General features: G+C 36.2%; 1 protein-coding gene across 1 annotated transcript; it reads right to left on the minus strand.

Moving 5' to 3' along the window:
- Nucleotides 1-443: 443 nt before the first annotated feature.
- LOC117324932 (digestive cysteine proteinase 1-like) lies at nucleotides 444-17,527 on the minus strand. Its single transcript, XM_033880773.1, has 10 exons — nucleotides 17,432-17,527; nucleotides 15,554-15,706; nucleotides 11,268-11,440; nucleotides 10,643-10,880; nucleotides 9,592-9,787; nucleotides 5,989-6,182; nucleotides 5,370-5,461; nucleotides 4,833-4,994; nucleotides 4,164-4,353; nucleotides 444-1,381 (listed from the first exon to the last, which is right to left on the minus strand). The coding sequence occupies exons 1-10, from the start codon at nucleotides 17,475-17,477 to the stop codon at nucleotides 1,197-1,199; spliced, it is 1,629 nt and encodes a 542-aa protein (XP_033736664.1). The 5' UTR covers nucleotides 17,478-17,527; the 3' UTR covers nucleotides 444-1,196.
- Nucleotides 17,528-18,204: the final 677 nt, after the last annotated feature.

Raw genomic sequence — 18,204 nt, forward strand, 5'->3', positions numbered from 1 at the left:
CAATTCATTATTTTGAAAATAATAAACTTGCTTATTATTTGTTATGTTTCAAAACAAAATGTACTATTTCAGTCTATTTATATATTGTAATATTTCACTTAAATTAAGGTCATATCCCTGATCCCTGATATTTTTGTAACAGAACATACAATGTACGTTGACACAAAACATGCCAATTCATCCACGAATATTTGTTTCTATTGTGGTAAAACAGGTCAAGCCCATGGTTGTTGTATATGGTATTTTGTTTACCCTCATTAGTTATCTTTCCAAAGTTACACAAAACTCTGCTAAAGCTCATGTTTTTGCAACATTTGAAAAAAAACTTAATGAGTGAAAGAATTACCATATGCAAAAACCGCTCATGTGTAACCTCTATAACGCCATCTCATTACAGTACATTTTGTGGTACAGTTCTTGATTCAAAACAAATATACACAATGCATGTTTTTTTTTCTACAAAAATTTTATTTACATCACACATCCGAAATTCAATTTGCATATATTTCACACTTTGATTTAATTTTCACACGTGGAGGTATCACTATACTGGATAATGGAATGTATACAAACCAATGTAACGGGGCATGATTTTTACTTAAATTCAGTCCTGATAAAATCATATCACTCATTTTACTTCTGTCACGTGTAACATGGAGATCAAACCTGATTGGAATGAGAGATCTGCTTTTAATTAGATCACATCTAATTCATAATAGCCTCAACATCATACAGTTATGGAAATGACAGGTGTACCAAACAACCAGCCAGTAGGACAGATAATGGAAAAAAAGAAGATCTGTTTGTCTTTAAATAAAACAATTCTGAAATTTACGGCACAGTATTGTTAATGGTAAACACTGAGAAGGACTAGGTTTCATTTACAATTATTGAGGATATAATCATGTTTTATATAAATTAATACAGATAACAGGATATACTCTTATATTTGTTAACGAAGAAACAAGTGAGTATTAAATCATTTTGTCATGATGTAGATGTCACATTTCAAGTTCACTCTACCAGGCACCAATATCACAGTCGTACAACCATTATGTTATAATGTTACGATGATGTTCCAATAAAAATGAAGTTTTAACAGCCTAAAGCACAATTACATTGTGATTGATGGCATAGCTGAACTTTGAAGCGATGTTAATAGAGTAGAACATGTGGTAATCCTCAGTATGTGGGTTCTATAGAATAACGTACGTGGCTGCAGTAGCCACACCACAATTGTTGTTCTTCTGAGACATGAGAACGTAGCCGTCGTTACCCCAATACGTGGACCAGGAATTCTTTACCAACCAGTAGTCTTGGCCAGCAATGGTTCCGTAGCCCACAGCGAGGACAGCATGGTCCAAGGCATCGTCAGTATTACCTGGAACAGATACATAATGTTGTAGCCACACAAACTCACGAACAGATATATAATGTAGCCACACAAACTCACGGACAGATATATAATGTAACCACACAAACTCACGAACAGATATATAATGTAACCACACAAACTCACGGACAGATATATAATGTAACCACACAAACTCACGGATAGATATATAATGTAACCACACAAACTCACGGACAGATACATAATGTAACCACACAAACTCACGGATAGATATATAATGTAACCACACAAACTCACGGATAGATATATAATGTAACCACACAAACTCACGAACAGATATATAATGTAACCACACAAACTCACGGATAGATACATAATGTAGCGACACAAACTCACGAACAGATACATAATGTAACCACACAAACTCACGGACAGATATATAATGTAACCACACAAACTCACGAACAGATACATAATGTAACCACACAAACTCACGGACAGATACATAATGTAACCACACAAACTCACGGATAGATATATAATGTAACCACACAAACTCACGAACAGATACATAATGTAACCACACAAACTCACGGACAGATATATAATGTAACCACACAAACTCACAAACAGATATATAATGTAACCACACAAACTCACGAACAGATACACAATGTAACCACACAAAGTCACGGACAGATATATAATGTAACCACACAAACTCACGAACAGATACATAATGTAACCACACAAACTCACGAACAGATACATAATGTAGCCACACAAACTCACGAACAGATACATAATGTAGCCACACAAACTCACAAACAGATATATAATGTAACCACACAAACTCACGAACAGATACATAATGTAACCACACAAACTCACGAACAGATACATAATGTAACCACACAAACTCACGAACAGATACATAATGTAGCCACACAAACTCACGAACAGATATATAATGTAGCCACACAAACTCACGAACAGATACATAATGTAACCACACAAAGTCACGAACAGATACATATGTACATACTGTAGCCACACAAACTCACGAACAGATATATAATGTAACCACACAAACTCACGGACAGATACATAATGTAGCCACACAAACTCACGAACAGATACATAATGTAGCCACACAAACTCACGAACAGATACATAATGTAACCACACAAACTCACGAACAGATACAAACTCACGAACAGATACATACTGTAGCCACACAAACTCAGGAACAGATACATACTGTAGCCACACAAACTCACGAACAGATATATAATGTAACCACACAAACTCACGAACAGATACATAATGTAACCACACAAACTCATGAACAGATACATAATGTAACCACACAAACTCACGAACAGATACAAACTCACGAACAGATACATACTGTAGCCACACAAACTCACGAACAGATACATACTGTAGCCACACAAACTCACGAACAGATATATAATGTAACCACACAAACTCACGAACAGATATACAATGTAACCACACAAACTCAGGAACAGATACATAATGTAACCACACAAACTCACGAACAGATACATAATGTAGCCACACAAACTGACGAACAGATACATACTGTAGCCACACAAACTCACGAACAGATACATAATGTAACCACACAAACTCACGAACAGATATATAATGTAGCCACACAAACTCACGGACAGATACAAATGTACATAATGTAACCACACAAAGTCACGGACAGATATATAATGTAACCACACAAACTCACGAACAGATACATAATGTAACCACACAAACTCACGGACAGATATATAATGTAACCACACAAAGTCACGGACAGATACATAATGTAGCCACACAAACTCACGAACAGATACATAATGTAACCACACAAACTCACGAACAGATACATAATGTAGCCACACAAACTCACATCCTAAGATATATGATCAACAAATAAAATCTAGGGGTACAACAAACATTTCAAAGGAGTTTAATGATTCCTTTCTACATTTATAGCTCAACATTTAAAAACCAACGCCAACACCTATGTGACAGCATAACCTCCCCCTCTCTCCGAGAAGCGAGCTAAAAACTAGTGCAGTTGTGTACATGCTTTTTTTTTTTAAATCTTGAATTCATATATAATCTATTACTGTCAGAAGCATTGTTTTTCCTATCTTTTAAAACCCTTGCATATCAATTTTCAGCTTAATGAGAGAGTATCTAAATTTTGACCAATCAGAGGCCTCTATTACACATATATTTCCATAGTAACGATTCTGGAAACACATGTCTAAAATTAATAGGCATCAATAAGTTGCACCATTTGACCAAATTAAGAAAAAAAAATATCTACAGACTGATGAGCTATTTTCATTACACAAAACCTGTATATATATGTATATAGTGACCATGCTACTATGGTAGCTAAAATTTTTGAGAAAAAAAACCCAACCTGGATGCACATCTCCAGTCATATTCTCTAGCGTAATGGCTTCCAGGGAGATTTATTTTATGAGTAACATGTATGCAAAGTTTTGTTAAAACCATGCATAATTTTGAGAGGATTAGATGGTACAAAATGTGTCTAAAGACAGATAAACAGACTGATTCCAGTACCCCCCCCCCCCCCCCAACCACCCTAACCCCCAATTTCCCATTTTTTCGCGAAAGGTATGAAAACGCTTTAAAATGTTACAGAATGTGTTTAGATTTGTAGGTTATCATTGATCACATTCTTGGCCTAGGTACAAATGTAGATGTTTTAGATCATTGAACCTGTAACAAGAAGTATAACATCACTCACCACAGGCCGGCTCATAGTAGATACCGTTGGCATAGAAGGACAAAGATTTGTGTGAGGCATCAATGGCTACTGATACGGGTCCCTGGTGGGCAATGGCAAATTTGAGGGCTTGAAGGTCTCCTTTGGTGACATTGACATAGTTCTTCAGTGTCACAACAGGTGTCACGGCTGCTGCATGACATTTACCATCCTGGAAAACATACAAATATAAGTCAAACTAAATCGCTCTAGACTGGTTTCATCACTGTTTCTTAGGATTAGCGTGAAGTGGTTACCAGAGAAGCTTGTGGTATATACAGCTATATAGATTCAAAACAACACAGATTTTTAAAATCAGATATGTTTCAAATGTCAAATGGAAAAATCTAGCTGGCCAAAATATCATATTTACATTTAATTTACTACCGGCCGGTAGCATGAAAAGTAATCATATGATAATCATGCATTTATGGAGAGTAAATAATATTGCAATAAATTTATCATCCTGATTCATGAAAACAGTGACTGCTTATAAACAAACAAATATCTATTTTGTAAGTTCACTTGTGTCTGGTATTCTGGTTCTAAAATCTGCAAATCTTGTCTAAAATGAATTGAACAATTGTATTTCTTATTAAAGATGAATCCTATATGTCCGTTGATATGGGGCAGACAAATATCAATACACACCTGGGCAAGATAAGGTCCGTACATTTCTTCACTTGTGATGCCTTTGTTCTTCATGATCCAGTTGTAGGACCTGAAGTCCTCACCCCCATCACAGGCGTTGTTGCCTTCACCCCACGAACAGTCCATCAATTCTTGTTGCGACAGGCGCACGAGGTGCCCAGACTAAAAATTTAATTGTTAATTTTGATAATATTTGATAACTTTATTTTCTATCTTTTCTGTAAAAATATCGAAGAAATCTGTAATGAACACATGCGTAAGAGTTTTAAAAGTGCATGCATAAGGACATTAAAACTATTGATAGGGAATGCTTAGTCCCGGAGGTTTTATATTTTCTAAACAACACTAGACTAAGTATGCCTTACCTATTCAAACATTACTGATGACAAAACAATGATTGTAATTAAACTCAACGGGGAACTGAGAAAGTCTTTTAAAGATTATTTACAGTATATACTGCTTTAATTTGCATCACAAATGCAACAAAAAAGTCCAGTGGAAATTTTTTAATTATTTGTTTAAAATCTTTCTCCACACCTTGAGAAAGTAGGCCCCCTCGATGGTACCAACAGTTCCGAAGCTCCAACAGGATCCACAGACAGCCTGGTCCTTTACCGGTGTCACAGCTCCTATGTACAGTCGAGAAAACAATCACTATAGCTTAATTTGTCAAACATGTAAGTAGCACTGGAGAGACATACTAATGCGTTTCAGAAATATTTCTCATTTCTGTTTTTAATACAAACCTCAGAATCTGTAATTACCCGATGTTTTGTTATTGATTTTTTCTTAAAACAATGAAAAAACCAGCAATCCAATAGAAGTCGAGCAAAATCGGAAATCGAGTCTATTCCTTTTTTCTTCTCTTTCTAAGCTTTAACAAAACTATTTTCCTACGGAAATCCTACGGAACAGCCAATTCTTGTCACTTTTACGTTTCCTTTTGTCAGAATCTATCTGCATTTTGGCAGGTCCACACTTTTGGCATTCAGCCATTTTATGTTGACTGATATAACCTGCCCTTTGCATTGTGGGACATGACCAATTTATTATTTTTGAAAATTTCATGTATACTTTCATAACTTAACAGTTTTTGATTCACGATAATTTGCTAGGTATATATCAAGTCTGAAAACTCTATAATATATATACCTACCATACAGTCTCCAGTCCCAGCTAACAGGAGTGTCTTTCACACTGTATTTGGTCTTGTCAAAAGGCAGTCCACCGTGATGTCCTGGGGTACGTCTAAACCCATTCATCATTGACAGTTCTTCGACAGATTTATCTGCTAGGTGATTCACAGCTAAAGAGAACGACAGACCGGCCCTGTTCTTAGAATGGATGTATCTATGGATCATAAGAAATCCCCAATTAGTTTAACATAATTATAAAAATGGATTCAACTTTTCAAATAATTATTAAAATAAATAATAATGAGTAATGGAATAAAACCAAATCCAAGGCTGAGAACTCCGGTTTAATTTCACAATTAATAGTGCACATTTGGTAGGGTGAGTTCAGGTTATATAATACTGTTGTATACCACAAAGAAATAAAACTGTCTTTGTTTCAAGGGTTTAACCATCGTTATAACAAAACAATCACAGCACATAGTCTTACATGTACAGAGCCAATTGTTACACCTGCCTGGAAGCCCAATGATGGTACACAAGACACATTGCAAGATATATATCAACACCTTTCAATACGAAGTAGGAGAAAGATGAAGTAGAAAGAAGAAACAAGAGGCCCAGGGGCCTTAACGGTCATCTGACTGAAAAAATAAAAAAAACTTATATTATTGTAGTATGCATTCTCTGTAGCAAGTATATAATGGCACTGTTGGCCATGGTGGCCATCTTGGATTTCTGACCGACCCAATAAATAATAACACTTGGTCTGGACCATCTAAGGATAATTTCTGGTAAGTTAGAGCTGAATCCCACGGTGTGGAATTTGAGAAGAAGTTTGAAATAGGTGTTGTTCAGGAAAACCATGATTGCGCAATCATGTTACAAAATGGCCGCCATTGCTGCCATGCCAAAGTTTTTACGAGGCCAAAAAAATAACAACACTTTGTTTGCCCTCCTTCCTTAACATCCTCACCAATTTCGAGCTCAATGGCACCAGTGGAACTGGAGAAGAAGTTTAAAATGTGTTTTTTAAGATGGCGGATATGGTGGCCATCTTGCATTTCAGACCAATCTAAAAAATAACAATACTTGGTCGGGATTATCTCAGAAACATTTCAGGCAAGTTTCAGCCCAACAGCACAGGTGGAACTTGACAAAAAGTTTAAAATGTGTTTTTGAAAATAGTGGTTATGGTGGCCATCTTGGATTTCGGCCCTACCCGAAAAATAACAACACTTGGTCGGGATCAAATCAGGATCATTTCAGGCAATTTTTAGCTCAATAGCACTGGTGGAACTTGGGAAGAAGTTTAAAATGTGTTTTTCAGGATGGCGGCTATGTCGGCCATCTTGGATTTCGAATTGGCCCGAAAAATAACAACACTTGGTGGGAATCATCTCAGGAACATTTCTGGCAAGTATCAGCCCAACAGCACTGGTGGAACTTGAGAAGAAGTTTAAAATGTGTTTTTCAAGATGGCGGCTATGGCTGCCATCTTGGATTTCGGACCGACCCTAAAAATAACAACACTTGGTCGGGATCATATCAGGATCATTTCAGGCAAGTTTCAGCTCAATGACACCAGTGGAACTTGAGAAGAAGTTTAAAATGTGTTTTTCAAGATGGCGGCTATGGCGGCCATCTTGGATTTCGGACCGACCCTAAAAATAACAACACTTGGTCGGGATCATATCAGGATAATTTCAGGCAAGTTTCAGCTCAATGACACCAGTGGAACTTGAGAAGAAGTTTAAAATGTGTTTTTCAAGATGGCGGCTATGGCGGCCATCTTGGATTTCGGACCGACCCGAAAAAAAACAACACTTGGTCGGGATCATATCAGGATAATTTCAGGCAAGTTTCAGCTCAATGGCACCAGTGGAACTTGAGAAGAAGTTTAAAATGTGTTTTTAAAGATGGCGGCTATGGCGGCCATCTTGGATTTCGGACCGACCCGAAAAATAACAACACTTGGTCGGGATCATATCAGGATCATTTCAGGCAAGTTTCAGCTCAATGGCACCAGTGGAACTTGAGAAGAAGTTTAAAATGTGTTTTTCAAGATGGCGGCTATGGCGGCCATCTTGGATTTCGGACAGACCCGAAAAATAACAACACTTGGTCGGGATCATCTCAGGATCATTTCAGACAAGTTTCAGCTCAATGGCACCAGTGGAACTTGAGAAGAAGTTTAAAATGTGTTTTTCAAGATGGCGGCTATGGCGGCCATCTTGGATTTCGGACCGACCCGAAAAATAACAACACTTGGTCGGGATCATCTCAGGATCATTTCAGGCAAGTTTCAGCCCAACAGCACTGGTGGAACTTGAGAAGAAGTTTAAAATATGTTTTCAAAATGGCGGCTATGGCGGCCATCTTGGATTTCGGACTGACCCGAAAAATAACAACACTTGGTCAGGACCATCTCAGGATCATTTCATGCAAGTTTCAGCTTAATCCCACTGGTGGAACTTGAGAAGAAGATTGAAATGTGAAAAGTTTACGCACGGCGGACGGCGCACGACGACGGACGAAGCATGATGACTATAGGTCATCCTGACCCTTCGGGTCAGATGACCTAAAAACATATATAGCTGTTCTGTCCTTCTAAGGCTCATCATTAATGCTATGTGCCCTAGTTTTGGTTTCTGCTGTCGCTAAGATATCTGCTGTAGTTTAAGGATGTGACTAAAATACATTAAAAGAAATGAGAAAAAAATAGATAAGGATGTGCAGTGGCCGCCATTCATTGATAAAATAGATGATGAGAAGCCGTGGCCGTCGTTAATTGATGAAATAGACGAGGAGGTGCAGTGGCCGCCCATAATGGATAAAATAGATGAGGAGATGCAGTCAGGGCCAACATGTGCATACCATTAAACTGTCACCCCATGCTGATAATGTTAACAAAGATTTTTGAAGTTTCAGCCAATTTGACTCTTTTTGGTCCCACCCATCATCCCCTACGGGTCAGTCAGGGCCAACTGGCAACATGTGCATACATTTTACCTTCAAACTGTCATCCCATGCTGACATGCAGGGTCATCTAATTCACAATTTTGGGTTAAGCACCTTAAGACTCATCTATGAAGAAGTATTTATTTCTACCTTATTTGGGTCTTGAGATGAAGATTTTAGACCCCTGGGGGTGGGGACCATATATTCACAATTTTGGTTGACCTTTAGCAATAAAAGCTGCCTGCCAAATTTGATTAAATTTGGTTTCAGGGGTTTTGGGGAAAAAGTCAAAAATGTTAATTGTTAACGGACGCATGATGTCAGACAAAAGTCAATTAGAACAAAAATAGATGAGGAGGTGCAGGGGCCAGCTCATTACTGAGGAAATTCAATTCAATCCAGCCTCTGATTTGAAGAAATTTCAAGAAAAAGTTTATTCTTTTCTTGTGCAATACAACAACACATCAACACTAATTTTCTTCAATCTGGCTGGAAGACATGGCTAGAGTAATTAATACATGACTATTATAAGATCTTCATTTAACTAAACTATAAATACATCAAATGGTATCTGATGAAAGGACAATAAAAATTCATTACAAAGACTATAAATACCTGTTTTAAGATCACAAATACGTTATGAATAATATAGAGATTATCAATACCTTAGATTGTTTCTGAAGTGATGGTGTCTCTGAGCGTGTTCTTTAATTGAATGGTATTTACGGCCATGTTTAATTTTGAATTGTCCAAATAAGTCCTGGACATGCTGGTCATAGTGGTGAATGTATTCCTTCATGGGATTCATTAACACATGCCGTTCACTGGCACCTGGGCCGGGGAAGTCGCCGCACGTCAGTCCTGATAAATACAACGGTACACATGATCGATTAATCCAGTCTATCTACAACGGTACACATGATCAATGAATTAAGTCTATCTACAACGGTACACATGATCGATTAATCCAGTCTATCTACAACGGTACACATGATGGATTAATCCAGTCTATCTACAACGGTACACATGATAAATGAATTAAGTCTATCTACAACGGTACACATGATCAATTAATCCAGTCTATCTACAACGGTACACATGATAAATGAATTAAGTCTATCTACAACGGTACACATGATCAATGAATTAAGTCTATCTACAACGGTACACATGATCAATGAATTAAGTCTATGTACAGAAACCTTCTGTCTTTATATTCTTACTTCTTGTGTTCTAAATGTGGACTCAATATTGGATTAAGCAAAATTTAAATTATTGGTTTATTTTGTTTAACATCCAATCAACAACCATGGTCACTAATTCAATTTAATAATTAATTAAAATGGGGATATTTTCAGAGTAAACTTCAAGGAACGAATAAAAGGCTGACTTTTCTCAAAAATTTGTCTATATCTAATGTACATGGTTAAATAATATCTATGGATTGTTATTTTCAGCAGTTTTCACACAACATATAGATGTACAAAGTAAATACTTTTATTACAGCTTTCTTTAAACAATGTTCTATGTATCAAAAAATACCCGATACATGTGTAAACGTTTTGGGTTTCTGATAGACTTATAGATCGGAAACTTAGCTAGTATCAGTAAATTTTCACTTCAGGGATCGAGTCTTGTTAAATTAAACTATTACGTGATTCTTCAATAATTCTCCAAAGGAATGGAAATACTTTTTTACCAGTTTGTATTGCTTACCTTTAGGATAGGCAAATGTGCTGTCGTCAAACTTAGCATTAGCTGTAAAGTTGGTATATTTGATGTAGTATTTGTCATAGTGAGAACCCAGTAAAGTATCGTAACCCATCATCTCATACAACATTGGACTCCCATCAGAATTAATCCAGATTGTGTAGGTGTTCTTCTTCTCCCCGACAACATTCACAAGCTGCCACTGGTCAGCCTCCTTACCCAGCTTCACACTTTTACCGACTTTCTGAAACAAAGAAATAATTACCGTTTATTAGAAAAACTAGTTGTGTTTGGGGAGACATGCAGCAGGCTTCACTGGCTACCTACCAAGTTTTAGTGTTATTGGTTTCGTTAAGAGGTATACATAACAAGAGATCTACACATTCAGTATTTTTCTTCTACTCATTGTTTTTCCAGTGAATAGTTAGTAGGCAAGGATTTGCAAATTTGGTCGTACCATTTTTGTGAAAATTTTGTAAATATTAACATTCTGTATTCTAAATGGCCATAATAACTTTAAGAGTGATTGAGGTTAATTAAGACCCCACAATGAAGCGTGTTCCAATCAGGGGAGAGGATTTTCTCTACAGTATAAAAATGCCTTCAGTACTGAAGGTATAGGTGGTTATACCTGAAATCCAGTAAGGTCTGGTAGCACACTCTGTATAGTAATGGGTCCATCACTGGTGCCGTTCATTCCAAAACAGGTCATTTGGTTTGTCACCTTGTAGGTGGTGATAGGAGCGACCTTATATCCTACACCAAATGGCTTCACATCCTGTCGCTGAACAGTTTTTACCATTCCTGAAATTTAGAAATCATCCTAGTATGTTTGTTCACTGCAAACTATTGTGACAATATTGATGATATTGTAGTTTTCTTTCTCCATAATTGGTCAATTAGGTACCTATAAAGTACAGTATTGTTACACTGGTTCAGTATGTACTTATAATGTACAGTATTGTTCCACTGGTTCAGTATGTACTTATAAAGTACAGTATAATTACACTGTTTCAGTATGTACCTATAAAGTATGGTATTGTTACATTGGTTCAGTTGTACCTATAAAGTGCAGTATTGTTACACTGGTTCAGTTGTACCTATAAAGTGCAGTATTGTTACACTGGTTCAGTTGTACCTATAAAGTATGGTATTGTTACACTGGTTCAGTATGTACCTATAAAGTACAGTATTGTTACACTGGTTCAGTATGTACCTATAAAGTATGGTATTGTTACACTGGTTCAGTTGTACCTATAAAGTGCAGTATTGTTACACTGGTTCAGTATGTACCTATAAAGTACGGTATTGTTACACTGGTTCAGTATGTACCTATAAAGTACAGTATTGTTACACTGGTTCAGTATGTATCTATAAAGTACAGTATTGTTACACTGGTTCAGTATGTACCTATAAAGTGCAGTATTGTTACACTGGTTCAGTTGTACCTATAAAGTACAGTATTGTTACACTGGTTCAGTATGTACCTATAAAGTATGGTATTGTTACACTGGTTCAGTATGTACCTATAAAGTACAGTATTGTTACACTGGTTCAGTATGTACCTATAAAGTGCAGTATTGTTACACTGGTTCAGTTGTACCTATAAAGTATGGTATTGTTACACTGGTTCAGTATGTACCTATAAAGTATGGTACTGTTACGCTGGTTCAGTATGTACCTATAAAGTATGGTATTGTTACACTGGTTCAGTATGTACCTATAAAGTACAGTATTGTTACACTGGTTCAGTATGTACCTATAAAGTACAGTATTGTTACACTGGTTCAGTATGTACCTATAAAGTATGGTATTGTTACACTGGTTCAGTATGTACCTATAAAGTACAGTATTGTTACACTGGTTCAGTATGTACCTATAAAGTACAGTAGTGTTACACTGGTTCAGTATGTACTTATAAAATACAGTATTGTTACACTGGTTCAGTATGTACTTATAAAGTACAGTATTGTTACACTGGTTCAGTATGTACCTATAAAGTACAGTATTGTTACACTGGTTCAGTATGTACCTATAAAGTACAGTATTGTTACACTGGTTCAGTATGTATCTATAAAGAACGGTATTGTTACACTGGTCCAGTATGTACCTATAAAGTACAGTATTGTTACACTGGTTCAGTATGTACTTATAAAGTATGGTATTGTTACACTGGTTCAGTATGTACTTATGTAATGTACAGTATTGTTACACTGGTCCAGTATGTACCTATAAAGTACTGTATTGTTACACTGGTCCAGTATGTACCTATAAAGTACAGTATTGTTACACTGTTTCAGTATGTACCTATAAAGTACAGTATTGTTACACTGGTTCAGTATGTACTTATAAAGTACAGTATTGTTACACTGGTTCAGTATGTACCTATAATGTACAGTATTGTTACACTGGTTCAGTTGTACTTATAAAGTACAGTATTGTTACACTGGTTCAGTATGTACCTATAAAGTACAGTATTGTTACACTGGTTCAGTATGTACCTATCAAGTACAGTATTGTTACACTGGTTCAGTATGTACCTATAAAGTACAGTATTGTTACACTGGTTCAGTATGTACTTATAAAGTATGGTATTGTTACACTGGTTCAGTATGTACCTATAAAGTACAGTATTGTTACACTGGTTCAGTATGTACCTATAAAGTACGGTATTGTTACACTGGTTCAGTATGTACCTATAAAGTACGGTATTGTTACACTGGTTCAGTATGTACTTATAAAGTACAGTATTGTTACACTGGTTCAGTATGTACCTATAAAGTACAGTATTGTTACACTGGTTCAGTATGTACTTATAAAGTACAGTATTGTTACACTGGTTAAGTATGTACTTATAAAGTACAATATTGTTAGACTGGTTCAGTATGTACCTATAAAGTACAGTTTTGTTACACTGGTTCAGTATGTACCTATAATGTACAGTATTGTTACACTGGTTCAGTATGTATGTATAAAGTACAGTATTGTTACACTGGTTCAGTATGTACTTATAAAGTACAGTATTGTTACACTGGTTCAGTATGTACCTATAAAGTACAGTATTGTTACACTGTTTCAGTATGTACCTATAAAGTACAGTATTGTTACACTGTTTCAGTATGTACCTATAAAGTACAGTATTGTTACACTGGTTCAGTTGTACCTATAAAGTATGGTATTGTTACACTGGTTCAGTATGTACTTATAAAGTACAGAATTGTTACACTGGTTCAGTATGTACCTATAAAGTACAGTATTGTTACACTGGTTCAGTATGTACCTATAAAGTACGGTATTGTTACACTGGTTCAGTATGTACCTATAAAGTACAGTATTGTTACACTGGTTCAGTTGTACCTATAAAGTACAGTATTGTTACACTGGTTCAGTATGTACCTATAAAGTACAGTATTGTTACACTGGTTCAGTTGTACCTATAAAGTACAGTATTGTTACACTGGTTCAGTATGTACCTATAAAGTACGGTATTGTTACACTGGTTCAGTATGTACCTATAAAGTACAGTATTGTTACACTGGTTCAGTATGTACCTATAAAGTACAGTATTGTTACACTGGTTCAGTATGTACCTATAAAGTACAGTATTGTTACACTGTTTCAGTATGTACCTATAAAGTACAGTATTGTTACACTGTTTCAGTATGTACCTATAAAGTACAGTATTGTTACACTGGTTCAGTATGTACGTATAAAGTACGGTATTGTTACACTGGTTCAGTATGTATCTTTTCATTGGTAGATTGTTTTGTCACTTGATCAATTATTGTTTCCAATACTAACAGTAACTGGCTAGCTGCATGGCCAGAATGGAGAGTTTTAAGCAAACTTTAAAATTCAATAAAAAATTTAAAAAATCAGCCCAACAAATTTAAACCTGTGACCTCATTAATAATGTGATGAAATGATGAAGTTTGTACACCCTAAACTTATCTGTTGGTAAAAAGACATGCCTGCCTCATCAACATATAAGTATACACAGTGCTTTCATTATAATTAGTTGGCCTTAGTTTTACTCGCTTTAACTTAATTTGGAATTGGGGTACTTTAACTTTAAATTACCATTTTAAGTACATCAAGATACATTTATTTATTTAATGCATGTGTGATCTAGGCTGTGGGCACATCTGTTACCATGGAAACAGCTTGCACATGGCAGGGAGCCAGATTTCCATTTCTAAGGTAAGTTTAATATCTTCTTTCCTTTTCTCTTTTATCTTCTTTTTCATTCATATCACTAGTGAACGAGACTTGAAGGAGGATGTTCGGATACTTGTCTTGCTGTATAATTACATTTTGCAGTGAGAATGACATTCAACTCATAACAAACCTCATATGCCATTGTCAATATTCAAAATGGCAGCTGGCATTCATATGACAACATACATAAGGGGAATATCAAATTGATTCCCACCAGTCTGAGTAAGGTGACCTATACTCCCCACTAATTCCCACCAGTCTGAGTAAAGTGACCTATACTCCCCACTAATTCTCACCAGTCTGACTAAGGTGACCTATACTCCCCACTAATTCCCACCAGTCTGAGTAAGGTGACCTATACTCCCCACTAATTCCCACCAGTCTGAGCTAGTAAGGTGACCTATACTCCCCACTAATTCCCACCAGTCTGAGTAAGGTGACCCATACTCTCCACTAATTCCCACCAGTCTGAGCTAGTAAGGTGACCTATACTCCCCACTAATTCCCACCAGTCTGAGTAAGGTGACCTATACTCCCCACTAATTCCCACCAGTCTGAGTAAAGTGACCTATACTCCCCACTAATTCTCACCAGTCTGACTAAGGTGACCTATACTCCCCACTAATTCCCACCAGTCTGAGCTAGTTTTCTATATAATAACATACAATATTATAGTGATAAAATTAGCTGTTAACTTACCACCATAAAAGTCGACTCGGCTCATGTTGTTGACACCATCATAGTAGGCAGTGAATGGCTCTTTGATTTCTGCGTAAGGAAGCTCCAGTTCAGCTGTCAGCATATAGCTGGTAGGCCATTGTGGAGGGTTATCTCCCCTACAGATGCAGATCACTGAAAAAATATTTTAAAGATTAACTTGAAAATACTATTTGTATAATATCTAATACTAATTATTTATGCATAAATATGACTTTTGGATATTTTCAACAACCTTCAAATGAGAAAATGAAAGAAAGAGCTGTATAGTAATTGTACAAAATACTATTATAAAACATACTTACATGTACATATTGCCTCAGGTACCAGGACTACATCATTATTCCACTATACTTATTTACACCATACCTTTGTCTCCTCACATTAAATATTCAAGAAATGGTTAACATTGATTGGTGCTTCTTTATACAAATCAGATGATATTACTCCTTATTAGGAGGATGTTTATTACATGTATGCAGGAAAGTAAGGCAAGCCATTTCGGTTTTTACTGTTTAATTCCGGTATCTGAATTCAAATAAGAGATATCTCTATTTATGACAAAATAAAGATATATGAATTAAAGATAGAGATATCTGTATTTAAATAGAGATGTACAATATTCTATCTGTGTTGATGTATTCAATACATATATCTGTATTTATATTAAAGATAATTAGATATCTTTTCAAATTATATGTATCTGTATTTAAAGTACAGATATCTCTATTTAAGCAGTTAGCAATTAACGGACTTTTATAAGCATATATTCGCTTCTTGGCCTCAATTTTAAATACAGATATCTGTTATCATCTTTGGATCATTTCAGGAGATAGAGTTGATTTCCAAAGGTGGAACTAGAGAAGAATTAAGTTAAAAATGTGTTTTTCAAGATGGCAGCCATAACTGCCATCTTGATTTCGGATCTTTGTCTCAGATGACCTAAAAAGCTGTTTGGTTTAATTTTTTACCCATTCAATTCAGACTCCTTATTAATTGAGAGATATCTCTATTAATTGAGAATCAGAATTTTTACATGATGGAATTTGATAAGGAGTGGGAATTTTGAGAGAAATGGTTTGATGGAATGGCAGAGTTTTTCTTTACAGCCATTATAGCACATGCATGACTTTGAAAAATGATGCAAGCCTTGCATCTTTAAAGTATTTGCTAATGAGTGAAAATCTGGGATGTTTATCCAATCTCCAACACTAGAGCTGTTTATAAATTTGTTGGAGACATAAGGTGCAGCTCTGCATTGAACCATTTCATCTTGTTTATATCAGTTTTCAAGTGTGGATCCCATGCAGACAGAACAAGCATACCCTAGGGTAGCCCAAGTTTCCTCTGGCCCTGACACCATGTCTAGTGCAGAAATGGTGTCAGGGCCAGAGGTACTCCAATAATATTAGAGGTTTACACGACAGGAAACTTTTAACAGGCTGTCATGCAGCTATATCCACCAATGTAATCAGGTGGAATAAGACCTCATATACAAAATGGAGTAGGCCAGAGGAAACTCGGGCTAACCCTAAGGTAAGTCTTACTAAGGAGAAGTATGCTTGTGTTTTGACTTTTTTGTGTGTAGTCACTGTTCCTTGTGATAGTAAACTTTCTATAAAATACCCAGTCTACTAAATCACAGTTCATGCTCAGGCACTTGTATACTGTATCTGGTAATTGGAACTCTGAGAAAATCCTCGAAATATCTGGTAATCAACACTAGGAGTCAAAATCCACCAATTACTCGATGTGTATGCCCCTTAACCCTCGATAATTACCATTAATCGGTAGTTTACAAAAATAAATCCCGCAAAAGTTTTCGTGCGTTTGAGAATGAAAAACAGAATTTAAGCGTACCTGTAATGAAGACAACACAAATACGTCCTAGTCCTCCCATCGCCATCTTGACTATGAGGAAAACATCACATGACTTTCAACGTGAAAATCACGTGATGAGATCACAAGGTGTACTTTCGGTTTGTCAAGTGACTATCATGTGTAGCAGGCTTGTGTTAATCTGATAAGAATACATGGCGTAGGCGAGCTGAAGGGTATCTTTTTTCTTACTTGTGGCTGAATCAGCTTTATTATTCAAAGTCACATTTCAAAGTTCAATTTATTTAGATTCAGTTATTTTTTTATCAGGAAAACAAAATAATGACATCATTATGTACAGTATTCTGCATTACTTTTCCACATCATCATTCAAGTCTCTCATGAATTTACATAAGCGTATGTATTGTGTATAGAAAACAATAATGAAAGATACCCTGCCCGCTCTGGGGCTCGAACTAGTGACCTCTCGCTTTCAAAGCAGATATGTACATTTTGTATATCGCAAGCCTTAGTTGTGGCATATAGGAATTATATAAAAAGGTGAGGGGACAATGCATGTTTGTTACAGTTGATTTATTTCTTTATTCATTGTATGTACAGTATGTGTGACGGACAAAATTAAATCTTGCAATCTTCATTTTATGAGTGATGATTTTTTTTTCTTTTTCTCCACCCCCCCCCCCCCCCCCCCCCCCCTTTTCATATTGGAATCTGTCGTTATAGCTAGAGAGAGAGAGAGAGAGAAAAAAACCCCAAAAAACCTACATCTTGCAGAGCAATTTTGATGCGTGTGA

The sequence above is a fragment of the Pecten maximus genome, chromosome 4, assembly GCF_902652985.1.
Source record: "Pecten maximus chromosome 4, xPecMax1.1, whole genome shotgun sequence".
Lineage (NCBI taxonomy): Eukaryota > Metazoa > Mollusca > Bivalvia > Pectinida > Pectinidae > Pecten > Pecten maximus.